At 45.8% G+C, this 15,034-nt stretch overlaps 1 protein-coding gene across 1 annotated transcript in view; it reads left to right on the plus strand.

The window, feature by feature from the left end:
- SLC25A22 (solute carrier family 25 member 22) overlaps positions 1-15,034 on the plus strand; it is an 85,212-nt gene that overhangs the window by 65,021 nt on the left and 5,157 nt on the right. Inside the window, exons 6-8 of the mRNA XM_066610466.1 lie at positions 12,088-12,206; positions 13,784-13,955; positions 14,170-14,324. Coding sequence (XP_066466563.1) covers positions 12,088-12,206; positions 13,784-13,955; positions 14,170-14,324 — 446 coding nt within the window. The remainder of the gene's footprint in view (positions 1-12,087; positions 12,207-13,783; positions 13,956-14,169; positions 14,325-15,034) is intronic.

Raw genomic sequence — 15,034 nt, forward strand, 5'->3', positions numbered from 1 at the left:
CACTTACTGACATTGAAGCGCATCTGCCATTTTGCTGCCCATTCTGCCAGTCTGGAGAGATCCTTCTGGAGCTCCTCACAATCACTTCTGGTCTTTACCACTCGGAAAAGTTTGGTGTCATCTGCAAACTTAGCCACTTCACTGCTCAACCCTGTCTCCAGGTCATTTATGAAGAGGTTGAAAAGCACCGGTCCCAGGACAGATCCTTGGGGCACACCGCTTTTCACCTCTCTCCATTGTGAAAATTGCCCATTGACACCCACTCTCTGCTTCCTGGCCTCCAACCAGTTCTCAATCCACGAGAGGACCTGTCCTCTAATTCCCTGACTGTGGAGTTTTTTCAGTAGCCTTTGGTGAGGGACCGTGTCAAACGCCTTCTGAAAGTCCAGATATATAATGTCCACGGGTTCTCCCGCATCCACATGCCTGTTGACCTTTTCAAAGAATTCTATAAGGTTTGTGAGGCAAGACTTACCCTTACAGAAGCCATGCTGACTCTCCCTCAGCAAGGCCTGTTCGTCTATGTGTTTTGAGATCCTATCTTTGATGAGGCATTCCACCATCTTACCCGGTATAGATGTTAGGCTGACCGGCCTATAGTTTCCCGGGTCCCCCCTCTTTCCCTTTTTAAAAATAGGCGTGACATTTGCTATCCTCCAATCTTCTGGTACCGTGGCTGTTTTGAGGGACAAGTTGCATACCTTAGTCAAGAGATCAGCAACTTCATTCTTCAATTCCTTAATAACCCTTGGGTGTATGCCATCAGGGCCCGGTGACTTATTGATCTTTAATTTATCAATGAGGTCTGAAACATCTTCTCTTTTAACCTCTATCTGACTTAACTCCTCGGTTAGGAGGGGCCGTTCGGGCAGCGGTATCTGCCCGAGGTCTTCTGCCGTGAAGACAGATGCAAAGAACTCATTTAATTTCTCTGCCATCTCTAAGTCTCCTTTTATCTCCCCTTTCCCTCCCTCACCATCCAGAGGGCCAACCGCTTCTCTGGCGGGTTTCCTGCTTCTAACATATTTGAAGAAGCTTTTATTATTCCCCTTAATGTTGCTGGCCATGCGTTCCTCATAGTCTCGCTTGGCCTCCCCTATCACCTTCTTACATTTCTTTTGCCACAGTTTATGTTCCTTTTTATTCTCTTCATTAGGGCAAGACTTCCGTTTACGGAAGGAAGCTTTCTTGCCCTTCACAGCCTCTCTAACTTGGCTGGTTAGCCATGCGGGCACTCTCCTGGATTTAGTGGAACCCTTCTTTCTTTGCGGTATACACCTCTGCTGGGCCTCTATTACTGTTGTTTTAAGCAGCCTCCATGCACTCTGGAGAGACTGGACTCTTTTTACCCTCCCTTTCAACCTCCTTCTAACCAGCCTCCTCATTTGAGGGAAGTCCGCCCGTCAGAAGTCAAGGGTTTTTGTTAGAGATTTGCCTGGTATTCTTCCCCCAACGTGCACGTCAAAACGGATCGCAGCATGATCACTGTTCCCCAATGGCTCAGTAACGTTTACATCTCTAACCAGGTCCTGCGTACCGCACAAAATTAAATCCAGAGTCACCTGTCCTCTGGTGGGCTCTGTGACTAGCTGATCTAAGCCACAGTCATTTAGCACGTCAAGAAATCCGGTTTCCTTATCGTGACCAAAACACAAATTGACCCAGTCAATATGAGGATAATTGAAGTCCCCCATGATTACAACCCTGTCCTTCCCTGTCACCTCCCTGATCTGTTTCCTCATTTCAAGGTCCCCATCAGATTTCTGGTCTGGAGGACGATAGCACACCCCCAGTATTACATCGCTGCTCAAGCCTGGTAATTTAACCCACAGAGATTCTACGGTGGAGTCGGACCCACCTTCAATCTCTACTTTGCTGGATTCTATCCCTTCCTTAACATAAAGGGCCACCCCACCTCCAACACGCCCCTGCCTGTCCCTCCTGTAGAGTTTATAGCCCGGGATTGCGGTATCCCACTGATTCTCCGCATTCCACCAGGTTTCCGTTATGCCCACTATGTCAATATTTTCCCTTGTCACCAGACATTCTAGTTCTCCCACCTTTGCTCGTAGACTTCGGGCATTCGCATAAAAGCAATTATACACGGAATGCCCCAGGATGGGCTGCTTATTCGCTCCTTTGTCCCCGCATCCTCTCATTGTGCCAAACTGTCTATCACATCCCATCTTCCTACCTTTCCCAATTTCTTCTCCTACCCTGCCTTTGTCTTGTTGTTCTCTAACCTCCCCATCCTCATCCCATAGGGATGAGGAGTCCCGAACCGGATGCCCCTCGGCTCCTGTCGGCCTTCCCCCAGGGATCAGTTTAAAAGCTGCTCTGCCACCTTTTTAATGTTATGTGCCAGCAGTCTGGTTCCATTCTGGTTCAAATGGAGCCCGTCCCTCTTGTACAGGCCCCGCTTGTCCCAAAACGTTCCCCAGTGCCTAACGAATCTAAACCCCTCCTCCCTACACCACCGTCTCATCCACGCATTGAGACCCCTGATCTCCGCCTGCCTAGCTGGCCCTGCGCGTGGAACAGGTAGCACTTCAGAGAACGCTACCTTTGAGGTCCTGGCTTTCAGCTTCCTGCCTAAAAGCCTAAATTTGGCCTCCAGGACCTCCCAGCTACACTTGCCCACGTCGTTGGTGCCGACATGCACCACAGCCGCTACCTCTCCCCCAGCACTGTCTACCAGCCTGTCTAGACGAGAAGTGATGTCCGCAACCTTCGCACCAGGCAGGCAAGTCACCATGCGGTCCTCACATCCATCGCAAACCCCCCTCTCTATGTTTCTAATAATCGAATCCCCCACTACAAGAAGCCCCCGACCCCCCTCCCGCCGAGGAGTATCCCGAGTGCGCTCGGATACGGGCCCATCCCCTGGAGAAGGGATCCCCCCTAGGGGATTGTTTCCCTCCTCTCCAGGATGACGTCCTCCAGTCCCGAGACTTCCCACCCGGGCAGCCGAGGAGCTGCACGCCTGAGGTTGGGACGAAGCCTGATCGTCCCCAGAAGTCTCCCCACGGTCCTCCTCTGGCTGCCTGCGCTTCTCCAGGTCGGCCACCAAGGCTTCAAGGGAGCGGACGCGTTCCCTGAGAGCCTGGAGCTCCTTGCACCGAGGACACACCCATGAGTTATGCCCCAGAGGCATATAATCATACATGTGGCACTCGATGCAGAACACTGGATAGCCCCCACCCTGCTACTCTCTGTTGATCCTTTCAAACACCATACCCTCAAGCTCCTTCAAGGCATTCTCTGAAATAATGAAACTAGAAATAGAGCTATGCATTGCCCACAGGCCCTATTTTTATCTGCTACATATTGTTCTCTTTTTGTCCTACTGATTTTAATCAACTGGATTTGAATAAAAAGATAGGACATTTTCAGTTTATAATAAGGTGAGTCTGAATTTCAAGCAGTGGGTGGTGGTGGTGGTGGTGAAAAGACTTACAATTTTCCATGTCCTCCACAAAGAAGAAGAAAATTTGACAGGAATAGCAGCTTGAATTGAATAGCCCCTGAATTGGGGCTATTAGTCTAATCAGTTTTGCAGGCATGATCAAGCACTGAAAAGATTCATGCAAAGTTTTCACTGTCCCTCCTAATGTTTCCCAACTGTTTTAGAAATCCTATAGCAGTGATTATTATATTGAGTAGCATCATTCATGTTTTTCAAATGTTCCCATAATCACCGCCACCATAATTATTTGTCCGTGCTGGAGATACTGTATTAACATTGGTATCATAATTGTTTTCCAAGCATTTTCTTTTTGCAGTCAAAATAATGAATCTGGTGGGTGCTGATCCACAGTACCTTTTACAAGCCCTTAAGTGCCACAGCCTAAGTATTTACAATAAAATATAACTACTGAAGACAGGCCCCAGGGTCAAACTGCTTGGTGGATAAATGCAAATTCCTTTCTTGGCAAACATAATTAGCATGTTATGACTCTCAAGAGGCTTGTTTTATATATAATGCAGGACCAGTTTTGTAGAACCGGTTTTACCTGGTGCAAACAGCTGGCTTCAGAGGCCTCATGCTTGCCTTTAGAACAACCTGTAGTGCTGCATACTCTCCCTCTCTGTATACACACACATAGAGAGAAAATGTTGGAGTTGGTACAACTCTGTCTGCTTCCAAGAGGTGGCAGGATACTGTGCATTGAAAGGGTTAAGTGATGACCCAGTGTCACAACACTTTACCTGTCCATTTTGGATGACCTATGTGGGGGTGTGGCCCAGACCCTATATAACCTTCCCTTCCTCCGAGCACGCTCTCTTTCTTTTTCCTTCTTCGCTGACCACTGACCCGTCGGGATGGCACGCAGCAGGGCTCTGCTGGCGACGCCATCTTGACCGCATGGCACACACAGGACGAGACAGCCTTAGGGCCTTGTTGTCTATTAAGTTAGTGTACCTCTGAACATATTCAGATGCTGTAACCATACTTCTATTGGAACCGTGAGTAAATGACTTTCTTTTGAAACTTCAACCAGCCATTGTTGTCTGTTTTTATTGATTAGCAGTCAGCCGGGTGTGGGAGGCTCCCTGGGTTGATTCCCAGCAAGAAGGGGGGTCTGCTGCTGAAGCTACTCTGCTTCCCCCCTAAAGAGGAAACCAGTTTTAAGAAATTCCTCCAACAGAAAATGCATTAGCACTCAGGCTGTTAACACTGTTGCTACTTTTATGAAGTAAAGTGACTGCAGAGGCAGCAAAAATCAGTTGCTGTTGTGGCTTGAATTTTAATGGCTCGATTAAACATCAGAAGTCAAAGTCAGTTCTGTAAAATTTCAAAAAAAAAGAATAGATGGGAGGGTCTGGGTTCTTTTGTTGCCTTCTGTTGTTGCCTTCTTAATCTTCAGAATACATTTCAAATATAATTTCAAACTGAAGCAGTATTAGGGATAATGTGTGTTACATTTCAGGTCATTTGTTTAGTTTTTTTTAAGAGAAAATAATGCTGATATTATTCAGCATTTTAGAGCCTTCTGTGTGCTATGTGATGTCTAAGATGTAGAAATGACATGGTTCTCCCAAAGACAGTTCATAACCTTATATAGGATAAAAGACAAGACTGACGGGTCTTGGGGCAATTGTTGGGGTGAGGGAATTCAACTGAGACCAAACCACAGGCAGTGTTGCAGATCCTGAGAAGATAAGGGCATCTGCACTCTTTCCCTTGAGAAACCATTTTGTGTTGGCAGATTCATTCTGGTTTTCTTTCTAGCCGACTGGATCTTGGTTGCTGTCTTGGTAGCCCCTGTGGGTGGAGATGAGACCTGGCTGGATGGAGCTGGCTGGCTGGAGCTCAACAAGAACATCCTTTAAATATATATATTTATTTACATCCCTTAAATATATAGCAGTATATAAATACTGTTAATCATCATCATCATCATCATTGCCAAGGTATAGGACTGAAAATGAGCTCTAGCCTGTGTTTGTCAGACTTCTCAGGAGTTTTCCTCTCCAGTGTCCCATTCCAGAGGTCAACCAGGAGCTCAAAAGAACATCCCTTAAAGTTATCAGTAATCCATTAAGATTTATAAAATCTCTGAGGACAGACTATCCTAATGGGTTCACCACACCTGCCGAAATTAGGGGAACTGATAAGTGTACGCCTGACTAGGTTTTAAAAAAATGTTCATCACTACCAGAACATCATCTTTCTGCTCAACAGCAAGCCCAAAGACAGAGTACGTCCTGTCAAATGATTGGGCACTGATATTGACTGAGACAGGCACACAATTACCACAGTGGCCACTAAAATTGTCCCATTCTTGGGAGAGATGCTCAAGTGTGTAGTATTGACCCAGCTCCAGGAATTCCTAGAAGATTGATCTTGACCCTTTTCAGTCTGGTTCTGATGTGAGCAAAAACCAAGACCACTTGAGTGGAGTGCGCCCTTGTTGGTTCTACTGGACCTCTCAGCAGCTTTTGAAACCATTATGTCTTTCTAAATTGCTGGGCAATGATTGGACTGAAGGACTCTGTGTTGCAATGGCTGCAGTCCTTCTTGGGGGATAAGCTTCAGAAGGTAGTAGGGAGAGACTCCTGCATGATATCGTGGATTCTAACTTACACCATCCTGCAAGACTCTATTCTGTTCCTCGTGCTATTTAGATCTACATGAAGTTGTTTGGGGAGGTCACCCATGGGCATGGTGTAAGGCAGGGGTGCCCAAACCCCGGCCCTGGGGCCACTTGTGGCCCTCGAGGACTCCCAATGCGGCCCTCAGGGAATCCCCAGTCTCCAATGAGCCTCTTTCCCTCTGGAGACTTGTTGGAGCCCTCACCAGCCCAACACAACTGCTCTCAGTGTGAGGGTGACTGTTTGACCTCTCGCGTGAGCTGTGGGATGAGGGCTTCCTCCACTGTTTGCTGTTTCACGTCTGTGATGCAGTAGCAGCAGCAAAGGAAAGGCCAGGGTTGCTTTGTGCAAGGCCTTTTATAGGCCTTGAGCTATTGCAAGACCTTCATTTATTCATATAAGTTCATCTTTAATATATTCATTTACGTAAACTTATGCAAATTTATTCAAATTTTAAATGTAAATTAATTATTTTTTTCCCCGGCCCCTGACACAGTGTCAGAGAGATAATGTGGCCCTCTTGCCAAAAACTTTGGACACCCCTGGTGTAAGGTGTCATCAGAATTCATATGACGCCCAGTTGTATATGAGTGGTATCCAGAGTAACTCTTCCATGAATGCAAGTTTCTTCTGAGAACAGAAGAAGCATTCTGCTCATGCAAAAGGTTTTTGTGAAGGCTGTAGAGATCCTTGTGAGCAGAGCATTTCTTTTGTACTTGCGGTGCTCTTCCATTCATGGACTTTACTCCAGGTGCTTCACTCTGGGTACCACTCCAAATCTTTGCCTTCCCCAGCTAAGGAGCCCATGGAGATCCTGAACCAGTGTTTGGAGTCGGTGAAGGGCTTGATGTGGGTGAAAAACCTGGACAAGACAGAGATTCGTCTGGTCAGGAGGCCTGCTGATTTAGCAACAATATATCTGTCGGTCCTGGATGGGCTTGTGCTCCCCTTGAAGGAGCAGGACCACAGTTTGGAGGTGCTCTAGGACCTGGCTTTGCCCCTGTATGACCAGGTGACCTCTTATATGTATTTGCTTTAGAAAATCGTACCTCTGATATGCTTATCTCAGGACTCTTAAAACAAAATGAACAAAGTAACCTATGTACAGTAATTGCAAGTTATGTATATGTATGTGTATATTGCTTTCTAACACAATATACAAAGTGTCTGGGAGCATTTCTGACCTTTTCCCCCCAAGGAACTTTATCTTCATTAATATGTGCTCCTCCCTATAGTACAGGATAACCTTGTTTTTATCTTGACCTTTGTTTTGTTTGCTGTTCTGAAGTGAAACTGGAAAGCTGCTGATTTTAGCCCCCTCTGTCCTTAATCGCTGAGCTTTTAGTAGTTCTTTTGCTGATGTAATCAGAATCGGCTGGGAAGTGGATCCCTTTATACACTCTCACTCTCTCTGTGTTTGGAGGCATTGTTTTGCTTGGTGAACAGAAATGTGAGACACTTCACTCTTTTGACGCATGCCTGTTTTTCCATTTTTGCAGCTGCTTTGCCAAATGTCTGTGAGTCTTAGCAAGATCTGATTTGTGATAAGAATGCGTATTTGAGCCCAGAACTTTTATTTATTTGATATGCAGTATGTCCTGCCTTTCTCCCCAAAGGACACCCAAGGCACCTTATAAGAAACATTAAAAATACATATATAAACTATAAAACACATTAAGATGTAGAATGCGAAATACATACAGAACATAGCGTTAAAAGCCAGTTCATCAGCGGTAAGCAGCAACTAAATTGATCTTAAAATATGCAGCAGTTCCTGTAATTAAAAAAAAATCAAACACCGATGTGCAACCAGAAGACGTAACCCTAAAAATGCTGAGCTCAGAAGACTTTTTAAAAAAGAGAAATGTCTTCATGCCCTGCTAAAAGGCTTCCAAAGGAGTGGTTTTCAAGCCAAAGGGGAGGGAATTCCACAAAATTGGTGCTGCTACTGAGTTGGCCCTATTTCTGGCCACCATCCCCCAAACCTCTCTCAATGGCAGCATTTCCAAAAGGGCTCTCTCAGATGACCAAAGAGGATGAACCAGATTACATAGAAGGAGACAGACTCCCAAATACGTTGGTCCCAAGCCATAAAGAGCTTTACAGATCAAAACCAGCACCTTGAATTGGGCCCAGAACTGAACTGTCAGCCAGTGTTGCAGCAATGAAACAGCAAGCTGACAGAGTCAAACTGCTAAGTTCCAGCAACCACATGAGCTACCACATTCTGCACTAGTTGCAACTTCTGTACCATCTTCAGAGGTAACCCTATGCAGAGCACTTTATTATAGTCTAATCTCAATGTCACTATGGCATGGATCACCGTAACCAGGTCCAACCTAGGCAAGTACGGCTGCAGTTGGTGTACCAACCAAAGCTGGGCAAAGGAACCCCTAGCCACAGCCGACACCTGGGCAACCAGGAGAATCCCTAAGCTGCAGGCTTGCTCTTCCAAGTGGAATGCAACCCCATTCAGAACATGGTGATAGTTCAATACCTGCATTGTGGATTTCTGAACCAAGAGGACCTCTTTCTTGTCCAGATTTAGTTTTAGCCTGTTGGCTGTCATCCAGAACCCAAATGCCTTTAGGCATCCCTTCAGGACTACAACAGCCAGCCTGGTATGTCAGGCTGAATGTCATCGGCATACTGAATGAGCTGAATATTATCAGCACGCTGATTGTACCCAACTCCATGTCCCCAGATAACCTCTTCCAGCTGTTTCATACATGTAGGTGTTAACATGCGAGATAATATTGAACCCTTCAGCATCCCATGGGCCAGGGTGCCCCCAACACTACCATCTGGGACCTATCAGCCAAGAAGGAGTGGGACCACTACAAAATGGTGCCCCCAACTCAACCAGCTGTCCCCCAAAAAACACCATGGTATCCAAAGCTGCCAAGAGGTTCTAAAGGACCAGCATAGATGCACTCCCCTTCACATCTAGCCCCTAGCATAGGTAATCTCCCAGTGTGACCAAGGCTGTCTCTGTACCAAAGCCTAGCTTAAAGCCAGATTGAAAGGGATCCAGATAATCCGCTTCACCCAGGACCCTCTGGAGCTGAGATGCCACCACCTGCTTGACCACCTTGCCCAGGAATGGGAGGTTCAATACTGGCTGGTAGTTATCCAACACGGTGAAGTCCAGAGAGGGCTTTTTCAGGACAGGGTGAACCACCATCTGCTTTAATGCCATTGATAGCACCCTCTCCCTCAAAGATGAATTTACTACCCTCTCTCTCTCCACTTGGCCAGCCCCTCCCAGGCAGATCTAATCAGCCATGCTGGGCCAGGGATCCAATGGGCAGCCAGATGGCCTCACACTCCAAAGGATTCTGTCCACACCCTCAGTTTCCACAGACTGAAAAGAATCCCACAAATCCAGATCAACAGATATCATGGGGGCAGAGCCAGACATTGTCAAAGTAGAGTCAGAGTTGTGATGGATTTGAGAGATTTTTATCTGAAAAGTGCCTTGCAAAAATGTCATAGCAGCTTTCCATGTTTTCCTCCCAATCTACCAGCAGGGCCTGATGGAGTAGGCCTTGCACAACACAAAACAATTCCCCTGGACAACTCTTTACAGATGCAAAGGTGGCAGAGAAGAAAGAATGTTTTGCTGCCACCACCATCACAGAATAAGCCCTAAAATGAGCCCTAGCCTGTGTCTGGTCAGACCCATCATGAGTCTTCTGTCACTGTCGCTCAAGACAACTACTCATCATTTGCAGCTCCTCAGTAAACCAAGGAGTCACTTTGAGTTTGTGGGATGGAGACATTTTGAGTCTCAGGAGCAAACTGAGCACAGTCCTGGACTACTCTATTCCGGAGATCATTCAGGGCCTCAGATGAGTCATTGGCCTTCCCAGCTTATGAGGTTTAAGAGCTTTTGAAGGGGGGATTTATATACATGCCCGCACACACGCACAGATGGAAGTGCTCAGAGAGCCAAGTTTCTTCACAAATTCCATTCAACATACCGTTAGCCAACTGCAGTAATGGATGGTTTGAGAAGCATGTCACTAACTCTGATTCCACTCCATACCATGGTGACTTTGGCATGGTGAAAATTATTTCTTTTATTCTCGAAGGAGAAATCTGTATTTAATGATGTGATTTTCTCTGGGGGTTTACATCTAAAATCCCTTCAGATGAGAGACAGAGAAATTGGAACAGCAGTCATGCAGACCTCTTCCCTGAAATAATTCTTCCATTTCTTTAGGAAAGTGAACAAAATACTTGAGGAAATTTTAGATGGCTGTTCCTCTCATGAGCTTCACCCTGTTGTCTAGATGCTGTCTGACTTCCCATAGGGTTGAAGGTGTTGACCAGTCGCTGATTTTAAATTCAGATGTGTTGTGTTTAGACTTGAAGAGGTTACTTTGTGATGCCTTTACATCACCTCATTTATAGCTCTGGTTGTTGGCACAAGTTGTTATCCAGTGACCCAGATCCTTGGTTGTTATTGTATTGGCAACCTTCAGTCTCGAAAGACTATGGTATCGCGCTCTGAAAGGTGGTTCTGGCACAGCGTCTAGTGTGGCTGAAAAGGCCAATCCGGGAGTGACAATCCCTTCCGCACCGGGAGCAAGTGCAGTCTGTCCCTGGTCTGTCTCCCTGGCTATGGGCCTTCCTTCTTTGCCTCTTAGCCTCAGACTGTTGGCAAAGTGTCTCTTCAAACTGGGAAAGGCCATGCTGCACAGCCTGCCTCCAAGCGGGCCGCTCAGAGGCCAGGGTTTCCCACTTGTTGAGGTCCATCCCTAAGGCCTTCAGATCCCTCTTGCAGATGTCCTTGTATCGCAGCTGTGGTCTACCTGTAGGGCGCTTTCCTTGCACGAGTTCTCCATAGAGGAGATCCTTTGGGATCCGGCCATCATCCATTCTCACGACATGACCAAGCCAACGCAGGCGTCTCTGTTTCAGCAGTGAATACATGCTAGGGATTCCAGCACGTTCCAGGACTGTGTTGTTTGGAACTTTGTCCTGCCAGGTGATGCCGAGGATGCGTCGGAGGCAGCGCATGTGGAAAGCGCTCAGTTTCCTCTCCTGTTGTGAGCGAAGAGTCCATGACTCGCTGCAGTACAGAAGTGTACTCAGGACGCAAGCTCTGTAGACCTGGATCTTGGTTGTTATAATCTTCTGAAAAACTACAGCAATTGACATTTGTGACAGAGGTAGACCAGCTTGTGCTAAAACCATCTTTTGCATTCAGGCATAGATTTAAATCAAACTTACCTACCCCACTTCTTATTGATACTTCTGTCATTGTACTATGTGACAAGGTGATGCAAGGATAACCTGCTGCCTCCTCCCACTGCAAAGTGGACTCTAAAAGGAGAATAGCTTGCTGATTAAATTGCTGCAGTGCTTGAGGATAATGCAGTAGTTAGAAGTTTTATCTTTCAGGGAGCTTCTGGACAACGTTTTCTCAGTGTTGTTTTTCTGTATGAGTACTTTTTCTGAACCTGCTATTGGGGAAATACAGTTATTTAGATATTTTTTGTAGTTTCATTGGAGCACAGCAAAGAAGGAACATAGATACTCACTGGAGGGTACTGGAGCAGAGTTACTGCATTCTCATGCAGTAGGGTTTCTCATGCAGTAGTTGCATTCTCATGCAACTTCTAGGGAGGGTTTCCCTCCCAACCAAGGCTCACCTCGTTAACATTTGGCCCATGGTAATTTAATATTCAGCACTGCACCTATGGATATCCAGTACCTTCTATATTTCTCAGAAGCTTCTGCCTTTGATTAGTTTAAGCCAGTAGCTCATCTCCAAGACTTACTGCTTTGCATTCATACCCAATTGCATCATGTTCAGACCTGTTCAACAACTGGCATCCTCTCCTCCAGGGTGTCTCTCTGGTGATCTGTGAGTGTTGGAGATGGCCTCTCTCTGAGAGAACAAAACCTGATTGTTGCTTTGCCAGCTGGGCCATCAACCTGATTCCTTTAATGTGTCTGTGTCTCTCTCCCATCTTTTGCCAGGAAGAAGCTAACTCTGCTGAAAGAAATGCTTGCTGGCTGCGGGGCAGGGACCTGCCAGGTGATTGTCACCACTCCTATGGAGATGCTCAAAATTCAGCTGCAGGATGCAGGCCGAATTGGTATCTCACCTTTCTCTCTTCTGTCTTCTTAGTGTTCAATCAGCAACAAGAATATTGAGGGCATCACCAGAGACAAAAACCCAAAATGAAGCAGTGGTAGAAGGGAAACGAATGAAGGAGACTGAACTGTTTCAGAGGGCCTTGAAGCAAAGACAGCAATTTCCCTCTGTGTTTCTCTGATTAGTTGTATCAGCAGTTAAGGCCTCCACCTTGTGATGTGATGGAAGGTTTTTTTTTTTTTTCCTCTTTCTGTTCTCTGGAGGGAGTGTGCAAAATTTATCCAAATGAAATGGCATTTCTAGGTGTCTGTAGGGGAGAGGAATGAGGTAAATGAATAGCTGAGATCAGCTTATGAATTATTGAAACGGAATCACTTATGCAAGAGGGAGGCGGATCTGTTGCCCCTTGCACTGTTCTGCGATGCTCTTCTTTCTCTTCCCCTTCTCTCTCCAACCTGCCCCCTCACTATGCCTGGCAGCATGCCAGAGTCCTTCACGTCACAAATAACCTTTTTGCCCCATGCAACTTTTACCTATCTGTTTCGAAGTCTCCTTTTTTTTTTCTAGCTGCAGGGGCATATAACTGCCTTGCATAGCAAAGTTGGGTGGGAAGGGACTGCTGCTGAGTCTGCTGAGCAATGCTGTTCATTTCCTGAAGCTCCAGAATGGATATCCGCTCAGGCAGGACTATTGTAAATAAGTGCTAACTCATCACTGGGATGACAATATCTCCTTGGGCTTTAGTTTGCAAAACTATGGCCACCTCTGCCCCCCCCTCGATGTGTCTCTGTTTCCAATTGTAATTCAAATCATCTGTTGCAAGTCAGTTAAATTAGAAAGCTCCATAACAGTTCTCACTTCAGTACTGAACTTGGATTTAGTGTCTTGATTGCATTAGAGACTATGTGCACTAATTGTCAAGTGTGTCAGCCTAGAGAAGGTTGTAGGGACTCCATCTTCTGGTAAAACAGAAGAAGTGCACTGAGATTAGTTTTGGGGAGAGAAGGAAACAGACTGTTTAGATCTAGGGCATGTTTTAGGGTACCTATGTCACTTTAAAAAGAATAATAGAACTTTATACATTGTCAGAACATGTTTAACAGGTTTTTGATACAACTACAGTTGGGGTACTTTAGCCTAGTGTCTAAGTCTTCAGCTGTTGGCTTGTGACTCGAAGCAATGTAAATTCTACTGGTGGTGGTGTTGCCCCCTTTTTTGTTTGTTTCTTTGCCACTAATTGTAGGAAAGAACCTGGGTACAAATGGAAGAAAGTCATATGTATGATGGTTGGGGAGAAAATAAATCCAAAATGGCTATTTCTGGCATTCAAGTGTACATCAGCATCTGGTGCCAGAGGCCTAATGAGGCTGAATGAGAAGGCAGAAGCTGAAGGAGAGCTGGGGTTAAGCACTGCTCTGTTTCTTGTTTTTGTCACCATCCTATTTACTTAGATGTCAGAAATGAGAAATGTTGTTTGTTTTGATGTCCTTGCCCATATGTGTTGTGTTGCATTCATACCATAGCATCTGTGTAGTGTGGATGATTGTAAGTGATGGTACTCCCTTGGTTTCTCTCTAGCGGCTCAGAAGAAACTAATGGCAGCGCAGGCTCAGTTAAACCCTTCCACCAGTGCTGGGGCAGCGGAATCTGTTGTGGAGACACGGACAACAGCAATGCAAATCACAAGGGAGTTGCTTCGGAACAAAGGCATTGCAGGACTCTATAAGGGACTCGGGGCTACATTACTAAGGTAGGGTTGTCCTCTGGGCCCTTTGGAGGGGGTGGTTTGAAAATCCAAATGGAGCACCTGTAGTCTGGGTTATAGTGTGTGTGTATGTGTCCCTTGCAAGTTACACTTGTCCCTTACAAGTGGCAAGAGGCAGCCTAGCCAGTGCCTGCTATTTAGAAGTCTAAAGTAAAAAGCTTTTTCCTTACTCCTTGCAATCTTGCTTCTCCTTACGCAGGGATGTCCCATTTTCCATTGTTTATTTCCCGTTGTTTGCAAACTTAAACAAACTGGGACAGAAGACCCCTGATGTCAAGGCTCCCTTCTATGTGTCTTTCCTCTCAGGATGCCTAGCAGGCAGCACAGCAGCAGTAGCAGTTAATCCTTGTGATGGTAAGTGCATCAGTTAGGTACTGCTTGTGAAATGTGGGGAGCTTCATCAGATCACCTGGCAAAAGGAATAAGTGGGAAGAACTCGTCCTGATATTTTTGTGTTGGACTTAACTATGAAATATTGTATGAGAGGAGGACATCTTATGCTATGAATTGCAGCAGTGTGGGGAATGAGGAACCAAAGAAGTGAGTGTTCTCGCTGAAGGACCAAAGGACTAAAGTGCTCCCCACATGGTTCCAATTAGTGTGGGGTGTTCTTCTTTCCCAGAATTGGCTCCATTCCAACTCGCTGTATCAGAGAGAGATGAGTCATCAAATCCCAACCAACTACAACCAACTGCCATGTGTCTCACAAGCCATTCCCCCTGATCATTATAACATTCAGTAACTTTACCTAAGATTTGGTACATCAATTGGTTTGCTTTCCTCTTCTCTCTGCATCCCATTTTGGATCCTGTTTATTAAATTGTAAACTGGCACGTGAGGACTTTAAGTTTTATATAGCAAATAGAAAAATGTTGGGCGCTTTGAAAATACTGTAAGTCATAATCCTGCGGACAAGCAAATGAAAACCGTAGAAGAGGCACATCTAAATGATTCAGTCTAATCTGTTCATGAGGGCCCAGTTGTCAAGAGTGGTCATAAAATCCTTTCTAGCTCAACAGTGATGTAATCCTACTATGTTGGAAAGCAAAACAGCAAAAGAAAAC

Source organism: Tiliqua scincoides, chromosome 1 (assembly GCF_035046505.1).
Source record: "Tiliqua scincoides isolate rTilSci1 chromosome 1, rTilSci1.hap2, whole genome shotgun sequence".
Classification (NCBI taxonomy): Eukaryota; Metazoa; Chordata; class Lepidosauria; order Squamata; family Scincidae; genus Tiliqua; species Tiliqua scincoides.